At 37.8% G+C, this 17535-nt stretch overlaps 1 protein-coding gene across 1 annotated transcript in view; it reads left to right on the top strand.

The window, feature by feature from the left end:
- The window catches only part of LOC149024389 (cysteine synthase-like), a 74238-nt gene that overhangs the window by 24273 nt on the left and 32430 nt on the right, over positions 1-17535 (top strand). Inside the window, exons 3-5 of the mRNA XM_089144649.1 lie at positions 2492-2549; positions 2649-2912; positions 3014-3151. Coding sequence (XP_089000775.1) covers positions 2492-2549; positions 2649-2912; positions 3014-3151 — 460 coding nt within the window. The remainder of the gene's footprint in view (positions 1-2491; positions 2550-2648; positions 2913-3013; positions 3152-17535) is intronic.

The following is a 17535-nucleotide window of genomic DNA, read 5'->3' as shown; positions in this document are numbered from 1 at the left end:
ATTTCTGTTTGGAGATTATTAACTGATTATTTACTTCTCTATGACTTGTAAATTGCAATTGAAGTTTCTGTTGTGGTTCCTATGATCAAGCTTTTTGGAGGTTGCTAGTTCAGCAACTTGGTAGTTATATTGATTCCTAGTTTGAGTGTTTGACAGATCTTGACCTATCCTATATTCCTATTGTCATGAGGTACCTTCCATGACTTCAGGTCAGCCATTGGATCTAGGTGAGGTTTCAGCAGTGATTGTATTCTCATAAAATGGCATTCAACCATAATTGTTTGCTCATCTCCTTTGACCAAATTCTATTTGACTAGTTCTAGAATCTCTCTCTCCCTTAGATTGTTCTCTTATTGGGGACTTATAACTTGTTAGTATAACCGAGACCAACTAATATTAGCTTAATAGCTTCTGGCCTATTGATTATTGTTGTTTATTATCTTCAGTGTATTTTTTTCTGATTTAGAAGCTTGATTATCAATTTATCATGAAGTGAGATGATTAGATGAATGCATAGGAGTTTTATTGTGGTGTGGTATGGTGCAAAACTAAAATTATATGGTATCATTATCAATTTTATTATTGTTTTTAATTTTGGCCTGATTATATGTGTATGTTTCATGTTTTTTAATGTGATATTTACTAGTTATTTATAATGACCTTAAGGCCCTCAACTAATAATCCAGCGGCTGCTGCTAGTCAGCCTATTCCTAGTGGGGGTGAAGGTAGTTATGATCCCTCGAAAGACCCGCAGAGAAAGGCCAAGTCAAATGACCCATGGTGGAAATATGGGTATTGGCCGGATGTTGCTGATAGGAATACAGTCAAGTGTACTTTGTGCAACAAAAACTTTAAAGGAGGAATTAGAAGATTGAAGTGCTAAACCAAAAGTGCAAAACCATCTTCTTCTCTTATCAAAATAAAAACGAAGAAAAAAAAACTCATCTTCTTCTCTTACCCCTGCCAAGGGAAAAAGGAAAAGGTCTTTCTTTCTCTTCTTCTCAACGATAAAGAACAGGTTCCCTTTAGTAATTACACCTTTACACTATAGTATTGAGCTATTTTGAGGGGAAGATCCGACTTTTTGGAATCCAAAATGACAAGAATCAAGGGTAAAAATGGTATTATATATATATAATTTAAATTTTTTTTTCTTTCTTCTAAACGAAGGTAATACTGTTTTTTGGCATCTTAATTCTAAAAGGGTAAAATAGACATTGAACATCCAACCATAACGGTCTATTAACGCCGTTAGAAGTGAGGGGGGCAATAGTAATTTCATAAAGAATAGGATCCTGTTAGTAATTAAGCTATAATATAGGGGGCAACAGTAATTATCCCAATAAATAAATGAATAAACAGCTTGCTGGCTATTTCGGGCAGTCAGTGAATTCATGAATGAAGAGTGGGGTTTGCGTCTTTGCTGTTGAGAAAGTATACTGTTGTGATACTCAGGAGAGTGGGAAACTAAGCATTACAGTGAGTATGATTTAGGACTTTGGTGGGAAAGCAAAGCTCATATTCCCTCCTCCATATTCTGTTTTCCTGAAGTTTTATATTTATTTACTCTCATTGCCTCATTGGTGATTGTTCGAGTTTGTGTAAATTGATGTTCACAGAATTGACCAATTATTATTACTGTTGTGCATATGTGTAAACAAGGGGGCATCTTGCTATATGAGGCTCTAGCTAATGCAGGGTCTTGGAGGGGCAAGTATATGCAGCCTTACCCTGCTTCGTGAAGAGGTTGTTTCCATTGGGCATACATTGTTTCAGTGGGATTTCTGTCTCAACAAAGGGCCACCAACCAGAATCTGGAGGCAGCCCTGTTTTGGGCTTTATTTGGCTGATATTGACATAGGCCAGATAAGGGGATCTATCTGTTGTTTCTGCTCATATTATTGGGCATTAAAGAGCTGTCCAGGGGTGACTTCAATGGCCAAGAACTTTGTCAGATCAGAGGCTGCTCTGATGAATCTCCTGAATTCTAGTTATGAGTTTCAAATTGACACTGGTTTGAATGTTGACTCAAATCTGACCATTAAGACATTCTGGTATTCTTGGGATTTGCTTATTTTAACAGTTTATGATCCATTGACTAGATTTGAGTTCCATCTTTGAGGTTGACTTTGATCCTATTGCTGACCTGAATCCTGTTTTAGGGCTTTCTTGAGATCCTGTTAAAACAAAGTTTGTAATTTGAACCCACTATTAATCCTATGAACCCCCTCTCCACCCACTCTACTTGATGGAATTCGGGATTCTTGAGTGGTAGTCATCATTGAGTTCATTTGGATTATTCACTGACGGAGAAAAATGATAGAGGAAAACTGAATTATATATATATTTATTTGGTATTCAATTGCCAACAAGAATACTCTCTCAATGAATTGAATGTTACTTATTCCTGTTTAACATATTATAAATTTTAACAAGAGTTTCTTTTTGCAAATTGTGACAACTCTTTGTTTATCACTTCTTTACATCTCAGAGTTGGATATAGTATGATATCATATGCAGAAGAAAGTGGAGCCATTTCTCCTGGAAAGGTTAGTCATGTGTTATCAAACAAAATACTTGTAAATGATTGATAAGAAATTGAGCGAACTGCACCATATGCTTCTTCCTCACTTTCTGGGTTAACGCAGAGTATATTAGTAGAGCCCACAACTGGAAATACAGGAGTTGGGCTTGCTTTTGTTGCTGCAACTAAGGGATATAAACTCATAGTAACCATGCCCGCATCCATAAATTTGGAGAGGCGAATACTTCTTCGTGCATTTGGAGCAGAGATTGTATTGACAGATCCAACAAAAGGATTAAAAGGGGCTATTGATAAAGCTGAAGAAATTGTTCAGAGAACACCTAATGCTTACATGTTTCAACAGTTTGATAATCCAGCTAATATAAAGGTTTCTATGTTCTCATTTAAACTGTTGTTTACGATTTTCAGTTTATTAGGTTTATGTCTTATGTCTTATTTCCTCTTAAAAGTTCACTTGATGAATTACAGATCCACTTTGAAACTACAGGCCCGGAAATATGGGAGGACACCATGGGTAATGTTGACATATTTGTTGCGGGAATTGGTACTGGTGGTACTGTCACGGGCACAGGACGTTACTTGAAAATGATGAACAGTGACATAAAGGTTAGAGCCATCAGTTTCTGTCTGGAGTACCTGAAGGTTCTATATCTTCAGAATCCATTTACTCATATATTCCGTATCCACTTACTCCTATATTCTGCATTCTGTTCCAATTAATGTGGATAAAGGAAACTCTGGGATTTTAGCAACTTTCAGGGTATTGCTTTAGTATTTCATTGCCATCTAGGTTACAATACTGCTGCGTTATCACTTTAATTTGCTGACAGGTTGATTGATTTGCAAAATATTCTTTATTTCAAACATCTCCGAGTGCTGACACTTTGATGCAGCACAGCTTCAGAGTTCAGGCTGACCGAAATCTGCTTGTGAACCCAGATCAAGATGAACCTGAAGTAAATTTTGGATTTAGTAGGAAATCTAATTGTTAAACGATGGAGTTTGAATAATATTTTTGTGTTATTTGGTCAGCAAGATATTGCAGGATATTTATGGATCTTATGTTGGTCCATAGTCTTTTGGTTATTTTAGGAAAGATATACGTGGGACAGATTTGATTTTATTTGTTTCTAGATTATTAGGGAGAAGATCTGAATTGATTGTAACTTGTTCAGGAAACTTTTTTTAAACACAATATTGTCATTGATCTATATAATCTATATTGTAATATCGTGATTCTGCAAATTCTCTTCTCCTCCATTCTTCTCTCTACCTCTCATCTCACCATCTCTTCTCCCATTCTTGGCTGCTGTCTAGCATGGTATCAGAGCCGTAAGAGTCTGATCTTCTCTTGAAACTGCAGTCTGAGTTTTGAGAAATTTTTAAGTACCTTCTCTTGCCTACTGCAGCCTTTGCTGCACTTTGTTTTTAACTCTGAATCAACCACATGATGATGTGAAGAAGTGTTTCTTCAAGAAGGCCTGATTCCTTACCCTATTAATGGCTTCAAGGTCTGGATATGTACTATGCCTATGACACTGGAATCTGAAATTTACTACTGCTTCAAGACTTATACTTGCACTGAGATCTAGTACTTGATGGAAGACCTTGAAGCCTGCCTGTTTTCTGTCAACAAGTTTGCTCTTCTATGGATCATGACTCCACTGTTGAGGGTCCTGTTTCACTCTGAATTCTGCTTCTCAGGTGCTATTGTTCTGACTCAAATCTCCTTAGTGATTTGAAGCTTATTCCTCTGTTGTTGCTGCTTCTGTTCACCTAGCTACTTGGTGGTTCAAGGTCCTTGTTTGGTTTACTCATCTATCCTGCACATTTGTTTATTACTGGTCATGGCTGACCCTAAGGCATCCTAGCCGTGACATTCTCTTCCATAGTTTTCTGCTTTGATATTACTTTTGTCAGTTTGTGGTTTGCTTGCTGTCATGATTGTGGTTTAACGACAATTATGTTAACTGCCCTATTTGATTTTGGTTTCCTTTTCACTCTTCTTTTTTTTTTGTGGGTAATAGTTTCCTTTTTATTCTGTTGCCATAAATTCTCTTCCTTTATTTGGTATTCCCTCATGTCCTATGATATTCTTTCATCTGACTGGTTTTCTTCATTTAGAATTTATTAATTACTTCCAAATTTGTTTTCCCATTATTACTCAAATTATTACTCCTCCATACAGCCCCGCTTTCCATTATTAGTGCTCCACACATTACCTTTCTTTCTAGCATTAGTTCTCTTTCTTTCCTTATTTAGTATATTTCACATGACTTGGTCACTGCTTAAGTTATGCTAATCGTTTCTATTTATTTAACTTCCGTTTTTTATTTTGGCTATTCTTTAATTGAAAAAAAAAAAGTTTACAGAATTGCTATTGGCCTTACTTTGCAAGGTGGATCCTTCTTTGTCGTCAGAATCTACAGAGTTACTATTGGGCTTATTTTGCATGGTGAATCCCTCTTTGTGGTCAGATTTTACAGAATTGCCATTGGGCTTATATGTAAACCATTTTATTTGGTGGACTTCTTGTTGAGATTATTGATTATGGTAGAACGGGTTGAATTGATCAGTGTGATCTCAAGCCCTCTATTTATAATAAAGTGGAAAGAACACTATTACATAAATACCCTTGCTTGGGTAACAAAAAATAGAGAATTACATGAAGAAAAACTCTAATAAAGTTTGACTCCTAGTAGAACTCAACTAACTCCCCTTATGGTCATAGATATCAGTTATGCCCAACTTGCCTCCAATAGGAAGGAAATCTCCCTTCAAACCCTTAGTGAAAATATCTGTCACTTGGTCTTCCAGGACCTTACAAAAGGCATGTAGATGAGCCCTTGTTCTAGCTTTCCTTTGACAAAAAACCAGTCAACTTCAATAGTGGCAATACTAATGGCGGCCCTTATTGTCACAATATAACATCATAGGGTTTGGAACTTGGACTCCAATATCTTCTAGCAAACCTTTCAACCATAGTAGCTCACAAACTCCACGAACCGTAGCTCTATATTCAGCTTCGGTACTGGATAAAGCTACCACATTCTGTTTCTTACTTCTCCAAGTAACTAGATTACCTCTAACAAAGGTACAGTAACCTGAAATTGACTTCCTGTCAGGAGATCCAGCCTAGTTTACATCAATGTATGCTTCTACTATTAGTTTATTAGTGGGTGACAAAAGTATTCCTTTTCCAAGAGTTCCCTTCAGATACTGTAGTATTCTAGTAACAACCTTCATATGAGCTAAATATGGATCATGCATGAATTGGCTCACTATCCCCATGACATAAGCGATGTCTGACCTAGTGTGGAACAAGTAAATAAGCTTTCCTACCAGCCTTTGGTATCTTCCTTTGTACATTGGTTCTCCCTCTTTTTCCTTAAATTTAGGTCAGCTTCAATAGGGGTATCAACTACTTACACCCCAATGTTCCCACTTTTGATCATAAGTCTAAGAACATACTTTCTTTGGGATAGAATATACTCTTCTTTGATCGGGCCACCTCAATTCCTAAGAAGTGCCGGTAACTTCCTAGATCTTTAATCTCAAGCTCTTTGCAAAAAAAAGTCCTTCAACCTTTGAATTTCTTCACCATCCATTCCCTGTGATGACAATATCGTCCACATAAACAATGATGATATTAGTACTTGACTTCTTGACAAATAGTGTATGATCAGCATTGCTTTGCTTGTACCCAATAGAAGTCATTGCCTTCAGGAGGCATTCAAACTAGCATATAGGAGACTGTTTTAACCCATAGATTAACATCTTTAACCAACAAACTTTCCCTTCAGTATTGTTATTGGAGAATCCATGTGGGATTTCCATATAGACTTCTTCCTCTAACTCCCCATGTAAGAAGACATTCTTTACGTCTAGTTGGTGCAAGTTCCATTCTTTGTTTATAGTTACAGACAACAAAACTTTGACAGTGTTCAGTTTCACAATAGGGGCAGAAATCTCCTAATAATCAATCCCATAGGTCTAGGTAAACCCCTTTGCAACTAGTCTAGCCTTCAACCTGTTGACTGATCCATCTATATTTTTTTTAACCACAAAAACCCATTTGCATCCCACGGGTTTTTTCCCTGGAGGAAGTGTAACCAGCTCCCAAGTATCATTTTTCTTCATTGTCTGCATTTCTTCTACCATAGTTGCCTTTAATCTCTTATCAGCATAGGCTTTCTAACAACTTTTAGGAAGAGATGTAGATGATAGAGAGGATATAAAAGCATGGTAAGAGTCAGACAAAGAGTCATAAGAAACATATTTAGCTATAGGGATGCTGAGTACAAGATTTGACTCATTTTTTCACAATAATAGGAAGATCAGAAGAAGATACCTTAGGGGAAACAATAGAATTTGATTCTGGAGCAGGAGACTGAAGTGGTAACATGTCACCTTTCTCCACCTATTTTGGCCGGTTCTAATTCTTCCTATGATAAGTCTGCACCTCCTTATTCTGATAAATCTTGTTTTGAAAGTCCTCAATAGTGTGCCTCACAGGAGTGGTCTCCCCCTAATCAGGTTCTTCACATGGTTCAGAAAACGGAAGGGGAATTAGAGTCATTAGGTATACTGGCCGATGTCTCCCCCTGGTCAGGAAACACTTCTTAAACTCCTAGGTTTGTTGTGGTGGTGTGTGTGAGTCTTTATGTGTGATAGGATGGTCAAGAGTTGGAAAGAACAGTTCTCCTCTAGGACTCTCCCCTTGAAGAGATGTATAGTAAGGGCAATGCTCATTAAAACTTACATCTATGGAGACAATAGTTTTCCTGGAAGGAGGATGATAACATTTGTACCCTTTTTGAGTAGCAGAATACCCCATAAATATGCAACGTAGGCTATGAGGAGCCAACTTACTCTGGTGGGCTGTGATTCTGGCATAACACACACATCAAAACACCTTTGGGGGAATAATAAAAGAAGAGGCTCCATGGAGAAGCTCATTAGGACATTTAAAACCAAGTATCCTACTGGGCATCCTATTCATAAAGTAAGAGGCAGTGAGTATAGCATCACTCTAGTATTGGTCAAGGGCATTCATAACAATCATAAGTGAATGGGCTATCTCTAAAAGATGCTGATTTTTCCTTTCGGCAACCCCATTTTGGGCAGCTATATCAACACAACTGGTTTTGGTGTATTATGCCAGAGTCAAAGAGATATCTCTGGAATTCACCATCAATAGACTCTATGCCATTGTCACTGCAAAGGATCTTCATAGTGGCATTGAATTGAGTTCTAATTATATTATGAAAATCACGAAAACATCGAAAAAACTCATTTTTTTAATTTAAAAGATAAATCTATGTTGAACGAGAGTGACAATTAATAAAAGTAACAAGGTACCTTTGGCCAGTAATAGACATGTCAGCAGGGGCCCCACCCATCAGTATGAATTAATATAAAAGGAATATCTTTTCTATTATGAAGCGAAGGTAAATAAGTAGAACGAGTTTGCGTCGCAAAAATGTAGGCTTCACAAAAAAATTCATCATTTTTACAAGAAGAAACTAAATCAAGAAATACTTTCTTAAGAGTTCCTAAAGGGGGTGACTTGGCCTATGGTGCCACTGATGAAGGTCTAATATTACCGAATGGACCTGATTAGAAGATGCAATTAGAGCTAAAGTCGATCCTCCAATTGGCTCCAGCAGATAAAGTCCATTATTTAGTTTACCACGTCCAATCTCCTTCCCCATTACCAGATCCTGGAAGACACAGTAAGATGGGAAAAAAATCACTTTACAATTCAAGTCATGTGTAAGACTATTGATAGAGAGCAAGTTAGTAGAGAAAAAGGGAACGTGTAAAACTTTAGATAAACAAAGTGATGGAGAATGCTGAATGGTCCCTTTTCCAGTAATGGAAGAATAAGAGCCATCAACAATTCAAATTTTCTCTTTTTCTTGAAGTTGGAGTATAATGTAAGAAAAAAGGAGGATGAACCTGTTATATGATCTGTGGCTCCTGTATTAATGATCCAAGGAGCAAAAACTGAAAAAACATGGAAGCCTGTAAAAGTTTTACTTGAAGTAGCATGGTAGGAGTTAGTATAAGTAGTGGAGGAAGTAGTATTAGAGCTTGTACTGGTAGTAGAAGATTGTAGAATATGTTGCAAAGTAGCTAACTCCTCCTATGAAAAACCAACGTTTGCAGAGGGTGTTGTGGAAACCGTCTTAAAAAGATTAGCCTTCGGTTTTCCCTTTCTTTGTGCCCTTTTTTGCTTAAAATCAGCAGGTTTCCTATGGAGCTTCCAACAATTGGCCTTGGTATGATATAGTTTGTGACAGTGCTCACACCACAATCTCCTTAGCCGAATCAGATTTAGTGCTAACAAACTGTAGGGTTGATTTCTCCACAATATGAACATGGAGTATGGCTAATCGACAACTTTCCTCTCATTAAACAAGGGCATAAGACTGTTCTAGTGTAGGAAAGGCAGAATGACTCAATACTTAATACTCTGATCTGATCATACTCCACATTCAAAACCTCGAAGAAGTCATATAACCGAATATTGTCAACATGCTTCCTATAAGTAGCCACATAATCTGGATTAGTGGGATGATAATCCCCATAATGATCCAATTTCTGCTAAAGAGATCACAACTCAACATAATATTGGGCCATAGTTCCTTTTGGATAGTCTCATGAAGCTTCTTCCGTAGCTTTTAAACTTGTGCATCATTCTTCAACTGTCTATATGTTTCAGTAGTAGCCTTCTAGATTTGGGTTGCAGTATCAAGTAATGGGGATCTACGGGCAATATTTGGATTTATGGAATTCAAAAGGAATAACATAATAAGAGAGTCATTCGAGATCCATTTATCTTGTGAAACACCTGTGGTGGTAGGTTTGATAGTGGCGCCTGTAATGTGTCCAACAAGTCCTCTTCTGGCAATAGTTAAGTATGCAGATTGAGACCAGATCAAATAATTTGTTTCATCAAATCTTACCGAAAGAGGATGAAGAGTGGGGTAATGTTCGGAGCCAGTGGATGCAATAGTACCATCGGTGGTTGCCATGCCAAAAAAAATGTTTGCAGTTCTTCCGTCTTCCCTCTTTCAAAACAACTGAAATGTCGCAGAATGGAATAGTCGGACCACCCAAACATATCTCGGGAGTTTTAGGGTCCATAGTGTAAGTAATGCCATTAATTTTTTTTCTTAAAAAAGACCCTTGGATATATGAAAAATCACAAGTAGAGCCCTGTATATATACAAAATTGCAAATAGACCCTTGGAAATATGGATAATTAGAGATAGACCCCTAAAAATATGGATAATTATGGATATACCCCTGAAAATATGGATGATTATAGATAAACCCCTAGAAATATGTATAATGCATATAGGCCCCTGGAAATCTGTGAATTCTCAAAAGTGACCCCTACATATGTACGAAATTACTATTAGACCCCTGCTCTGGTTTGGTCTGCGATTTTGGTTCAATTTTTGTAAAGAGGGCTGTTCATTGGGTACGGTTCATTGGGTCAATGGGGGTCAGTTGGGTCGGTTCAATGGGGTTTTTAATAGGTGGGTTAGAAACTCAGAACACAATGGAAGAGGAAGGCGATGGGTTCTTTGAGGTGGGTTCAATCGTTCGTGAGACAGAGAAGAAGGTGATGGAAGAGGAAGGCTCAGATTGCATGGCAGCGGTAGAAATCTCAGACAATGGAGGAGATGGTTTGATGGAGGAGGCGATGGTGGTGTATTTGCAGCAAGGTTCTTCCCCCCTTTTTTCTTCTCTCTCTTATCTTTTTCTTCCCTAATCGAGCTTTGGTTGTGATACCATGTTGAGACTATAGATTATGGTAGAACGGTTTTAATTGATCAATGTGATCTCAAGCCCTCTATTTATAATAAAGTGAAAAAAATACTATTACATAAATACTCTTACTTGGATAACAAGAAATAGAAAATTACATGAACAAAAAGTCTAATAGAGTTGAACTCCTAGTAGAACTCAACCAACACTTTTATTACATCAATTTGTAAATCCAATTTTTTGAAGATTGACACTTTTGCATCCATTATTTCTATTGTGAAAGGTGCATTGGTAATTATTGGAACCTGGTCGCAATGCTATTTTTGGTTATTATTTTGTGTAGTTCGTAGTAGTGGTACATGAGAGGGGGAGGGTGGAGACTTATTTTATATCTACTCATAATTTATTAAAGAATATTATTTGGTTAGATCTTTGTCTTCCTAAGATGCTATTCAACAACACCACCTACCTATTTGATCCTTAGTAACTTATGCTACATTTTACTTACCAACTTGGTCAGTAATAACCCTTGCTGTCTTTTATCTACCTACTTGGTTTATAGTAACCCATACAACCTTTCACCTATTTATTTGGTTCAAAATAACCTATATTACCTTTTATTTACCAACTTGGTCCATAATAGATACTTTTTGTTAAAAGAATTGAATGAATCCTAACTTGTGTCCTTTTAACACAATAGGAGCTCTATATATATTCAAAACTTACCAAATACAGGACAAACTAGATCTTCCTAGTGTGGGAATCTTACAAGAGAAATAAATCCTAGCTAATCTACCCTAAACAAGAAAATCCCAAATATGGAAAGTAAACCTACTAAATCACTCTCCCTCAAGTTGGAGTATAGATATTTATCATGCCCAACTTGCACATGATACTATTGAACACCTTAGTGCTTAAGCTCTTTGTAAGTACATCCTCCCGTTGCTTGTTTGAAGTAACAAAAGTGATACGAATCAACTTAGCCTCAAATTCTCTTTGATGAAATGTTTGTCAATCTCTAAATGCTAGGTTATGAGCTATGCTGATTGCTGACTTACTATCCAAGGACAACTCTATAGGAACCTTCAACTCTAACCTAATTTTCTAAAGTAGCCCTTTCAGCTATAGTACCTAGCAAATGCCCTGAGCAATAACCCTAAACTTGGCCTTGACACTGGATTTGGCAACCACAACTTGTTTCTTGCTTCCCTAAGTCACCAGGTTATCTCCCACATACACATAATATGCAGAGGTAGACCTCTTATCTTTTGAACATCATGCCCAATCTGCATTTGTATATACCTTAATCTTCAAGTGTCCATTGGCTGAAATCAAAATCCTTTTTCCTGGAGTGGCCTTCAAGTACCTCAAGATTCGATACACTGCATCTAAGTGTGAAGAGTAGGGATTATGCATATACTAGCTAATAAGACTAACTGCAAATGTGATGTCTGGCCTAGTATAAAACAAATAGATCAACCTTTCCACCAACTTTTGATACCTTGTATTGTTAACCAGTTTTCCTTCTTCTGTCTTTAAGTGTAGATTAGGCTCAATAGCAGTCTCAACATGCTTACATCCTAGCATCTCAGTTTCCTTAAGAAGATCAAGTGTATACTTCCTCTAAGAGAGTGACACACCACTAGTGGAATATGCTAACTCCAGTCCCAAGAAATATCTGAGCTTTCCCATATCTTTGATCTCAAATTGAGTCCCCGAAAGAGTCTTCAATGCTGAAATCTCATCTTCGTTGTTGCCTATGATCACAATGTCATCCACATATACTAAAAGTATAGTAGTGTGGGAACCATCTCTTTTGATGAACAAGTGTGGTTTGCCTTTGCTTCTAGCCATTAGAGACTATGGCCTTATGGAACCTTCCAAAGCACGCTCTCAGAGATTGCTTCAGCCCATATAATGCCCTTTTCAACTTGAAACTTTATCATAAGTCTTGGTAGTAGAATACCTAGGTGGCATATCCATGTACACCTCCTCTTGAAGTTCACCATGCAGAAAAGCATTCTTCACATCTAATTGTTGTAGACTCCACTCTTTATTCATTGCACATGAAAGAGTACTCCGAACTATGTTCATCTTGGCAACAGGACCAAATGTCTCTTGATAGTGAATGCTATAAGTTTGAGTGAAGCATTTAGCCACCAATCTTGCCTTGTACCGTGCTTGATCACAAACACCCATTTGCACCCTACAGTCTGCTTTTTAGTAATCAAAGTCACAAATTCCCATGTTTTGTTTTTCTCCTAAGTTCATATTTCCACATCCATAGCTTCCTTCTAGTTTGAGTGCGATAATGCTTCTTGCCAAGTGTTAGGAATAAAAGTAGAGGACAAAGAGGAAATGAAATTTTGAAACTCTAGGGATAGGGACTGATATGAAACATAATTGGCAATAGGACGCTTGTTGTAAGTTCACGGTTGCTTTCTTAATTCAACTAGTAAGTCCAAAGCAGGATCAAAAGAAGGGTTAGAAACAAACTCACCTAGGTCACTCATTGCATTCTTTGATAGGTCTTCAGAGGTCTAGGCTCCCCTTGCACATCATCCACCAGTTGTTCTTGTGCAATCACTCCATCTTCCGAAAGAAGATCATCCGTAGGAATTATAGGAAAAATATCGAAAGGAGGAAATAAGATTGGAACCTCTTCCCTAACATTCTCCCCCTGAAGAGGTGTAGGAAAAAGAAAACAGCTTGTTCTTGTAACACAATGTCCATATAGATAATGAAATGATGAGAATCAGAATGATAACACTTATAACTCTTCTATGTAGGAGGATAACCCATGAAAATGCACCGTAACCCATAAGGATCCAACTTACCATGAATATGGTGGTTTTAGACAACAGATCCAAAAACTTTAGATGGTATTATGAAAGCTGCTGTCCCCAAAAAAACCTCAAGGGGGCAACACTGATCCAAGACTCGGGGAGGTGTTTGGTTAATCAAATAAGTTGTAGTAAGAACTGCGTCACCCCAAAATTGAGGAGGCATATGCATAGTAAACATTAGGGAACATGCTACCTCAAGTAGATATCTATTCTTACATTCGGCTACCTCATGTTGAGGTGGAGTGTTGATGCAATTGGTCTGGTGTATGATGCTATAGTTAGCTAAGTAAGAAGGGAATGCACCTCCCAATTACTTAGTCCCATTATCGGTATGAGGATTTTTACTGTGACCTCAAACTGTGTCCTAAACATATTATGAAAATTTTGGAAACATAAAAAAACATCACTCTTTTGGTGAAGTAGACCTATGTGGTCAGTGGTTCTAGTGCAATAGTTAATAAACGTGACAAGTCACCTATGGCCAGACATAGACATGGTTTGAGAAGGACCCTACACTTTGGAGTGAATTACTGAAAAAGGAACTTTACTACAATGGTTTGAAATTGGGTAAACATGCTTGGTCTATTTGGCCAAAATGCAGGGCTCATAATAGAAATAATTCAAATTACATCTTTTGATCAGATCAAGAAATAACTTGAACAAAAAACAGTAACCCATATTGCCTTTTATCTACCATCTTAGTCCACAATAACCCATACTGTCTTTTACCTTTCCATACCTAGGTTGTTAAGGCAGCAAGGCAACCAAAGCAATTGGGGCTCCGCATAGGCGATTAGGTAACAAAATGGCACCTAGGCGGCAATACGGTGACCAAAGCAGTTGGGTTAAAATTTTTTAATACAACTACTTCCTATAATAAGTTAAAGAAACATTCAATAGTCACATTCATCCAAAAAAGAAAATATTCATGAATCATAATTATGAAAAATTATCCAAAAAAGAAACACAAACATATGTTCATCTCATCAAGCATCATAACAATGACTATCTACTAACAGAGCCAATACAATAAATTAATAGATCTCATTATTTCGATTTCCAAGTCATTCTCCATTTAATGATTCATTGATTCTTGATGTTAAGTATGGCTCATGCTTCACATTCTGTTGTTGACGGCACGGGGATCCTATGTCACTTTGGGCCTCGATTCCGAAATGACTGAGCTATTAAATTTATATATGGCTTTGTAGAATAAATTTTGATTAAAAAAAAAGTTAAGAAAAAAATATTATGTACAAATGTCGAAAAAGCGGTTGTTTTAGTGTCTAGGCAGCAATAAGGCACACAAGGCGACAAAGCGGTAGCGATTAGGTGAAAAAACGGCAAAAAAAACAACGCGTCAATTAAGTGGTTCAAAACAATGCAGTTGAAAAACCGACATGCTGGCTTGGCAAACGCTTTGACAACACTGACCTATACTTTTAACTACTACTTCCTTGCTTGTGAGCTTATATACAACATTGGACCTATAAATTTGACTTACTTATGTGGACATTTGAGCTGCACATTTTCGTTGTTTGATGGTTCGTTTGACATGAAGATTGTTGTTTTTTTAAGTTGTTGATTGTTTCCTTGTGAAGTTCTCCTGGTGTTTATTGGTGTCGGCTTGTGCTCGAGAGTGATGAAGTTTTTGATATATGCTCTTGTTTTTCCAAGTTGAAGCCTTTGACTTGTATGCTCTGGCTTGAGGGGGAGTGTTACATGATGGAGTTAGAATAACATTTGTGTTATTTGATCAGCAAGATACCGCAGGATATTCATGGATCTTATGTAGGTTAATAGTCTTGTGGTTATTTTAGGGAAGGTATATGTGGGACAGATTTGATTAATTTGTTTCTAGATCGTTAGGGAGAAGGTCTAAATTGATTGTAACCTGTTTAGGAAACTTGTCCTATGTAATTGATCTATATAATCTATGCATGAAGGGGAGATCTGTGATTCTTTAGATTCTCTTCTCCTCCTCACTTCTTCTCCTCCATTCTTCTCTCCCTCTCGTCACACCATCTCTTCTATTGTTTCTTGTTTTTGGCTGCTGTCTAACACTAATTATTTAAGGTTTATTTGTTTAGTTTATCGTATTATTATATCGTAGAATCCTGTTTGGTTTTAATCATGGACTAGGGTACTTGGGTTAGAAGTCTCTTAATTTTTCTTTAAGTACTTGTGTAGTTATCATTTATAAGAAATGGAATTGAGTCTCTTAATCTTTCTTTGACTACTTGTATAGTTCTCTTTATCAGAAATGGAATTGAACTTTTGAGCTTGGCTGTGCACGTCCACTCTTCTCCCCTCTTCTAGCTCTTATGAGTTTTCTTCTCCCTCTTCCCCTGCAGTTCTCTTCAGATTTCCCCTTTGGCCCTTTCCCTTGTTGTCTTCTCTTTCATTCCTTCTCTTTATTCTGTCCCACATTCATGGTGGGAGATCTCGCTCTCGAGCGAGATCTCGCCACTCAGAAATACCGAGATCTCGACCGAGATGGCGAGATCTCGGTCGAGATATGCCAGAAAATTGGCGGTAGTCTTGGTAGCCCATCTCGGTGAGTTTTAGGGCTCTGGTTGGGCTGAAACTTGGTATTTAGCCTATTTAAGGCCTTTTGAACACATTGGTGGCCTTAGATTTGTGAGAAAATAACCCTAACTATGTCTCCTACGTCGACCCTATGTGTAAAACCGAAATTCTGTGTAATGCAAAGTTAGAGTCTTAGAGAATAGAGATTATAGATATAGAGTTAGAGTCTTAGAGAGTTAGAGACAACATGTAATGTAATTATGTAAAGATATCAAGTAATTCAAGACTTCAAGTTAATGAGTTATCATTTATCAACCATCAAGTATCAAATACAAATATATAATAACATTACACATCAAGTATTCAAGAATCAAGTCAACAAGTGATCAAAGTTCAAACTTCAAACTATCAAAGATTCAAAGTAATAAATTGTTAAACACTTAAATGTCTTCAAAATTTTACAACCATAACTCCATAAGAATTAAGAAGATTACAACTTACAACTTACAAGTTACAAGACTAAGAGTATCACTCAACATTCCGCATCAATTGATTTTGAACAGTGGCCACATATGACTCCCAAGTCAATTGATCACTGAAGTATGTCACATATCGGTTTATATGATCATTATATGTTTGCATGTCAGAATACTGGAGGAATAGCAGTCTGGGATAACCGTCAATCGTGGGTGGGTGAAAGAGCCATTGTTGTTGTTGTTGTTCATATAGTTGTTGAGTATTTGGGTACGGGTTTCTAAACCACTCATTTAACAACTCACCTTCACTCCCATATGCATACTCTCCAGGTGAAGGGTCTTGAGGAATAGTATGACCTCCATAAGAAGAATACCCTTTGTAATCTAACCCGGTGCTGTGATCCCCGTATTGGTACCCCGATGACAGGCTCTGCTGTTGTGAATCACTCTGATCTAGGTTCATGCTTCCCATGTTCAATTCAAGATCATGCATGCTCGCATCATCATTCGGTTGCCCCTGCCCTTGCTTTGATCTGCTCTTCCGACTCCTACTATAAGTCCGAGAGATAAGGGAACTGTGGCTCACATGTGTCGGATGACTCGGACCTGGTGGAGGTGAGTCAGGTGACTCCCTTTGTTGATGCTGACTTCCACCAGAAACACGACCAGCCTAACTACCTCCATGACTCGAACTCGATGTCTGATTTGGGCCACTTGGCCGTCTGGTATGAGTGGTATCATCGGCATCATCATCTGAATCCCCACTACTAGTTGTCACCTCAGTTGTTTGAAGTCGACCAGGTGGCTCCACAAATGGTACAGCTGATCCTTCTGATGCCGCTACAAAGAGCCGACCCTCATCAGAAGATAGGTGCTCAGCCACAGCATCTGGGCCCACAGCAGCAACAATGGTAGGATTAGGCTGCCCTTCTGGCCCATCCAGCATTGGGCCACCTCGATCCCTAACCCACTGATATATGACATCATCTTCCTCATCTTCTGCGGGGGGCTCGTGGAATATATCAGTCAACTCAATCGGTTCACGATTGTCGTCATCTATATTATCTTGTATGTGCCCTACTCTCAATCTCATGTTGTAATGCACATACACCAAGTTCTCGAGCCTCTTACTCCCCAATTTGTTCTGTACCTTACTATGGATGAGCGAGAAGGTGCTCCAGTTCCTCTCGCAACCAGAGGATGAGCAAGTCTGTGAGAGTACTTTAATTGCTATGTCCCTGAGATTTGGTGCACTAATTTCATATAGAAACCACCAGTCAGCTGCATAACCAAAAATAAGAATGCATTAGGCAAGCAAATCTTTATATTTATATAACTTATCAGTTATCATTTATAA

The sequence above is a fragment of the Hakea prostrata genome, chromosome 2 (assembly GCF_041222555.1).
Source record: "Hakea prostrata isolate BN-2017 chromosome 2, UWA_Hpros_2, whole genome shotgun sequence".
In the NCBI taxonomy this organism is placed as follows: Eukaryota; Viridiplantae; Streptophyta; class Magnoliopsida; order Proteales; family Proteaceae; genus Hakea; species Hakea prostrata.
This window is presented reverse-complemented; position numbering and strand designations above follow the sequence as displayed.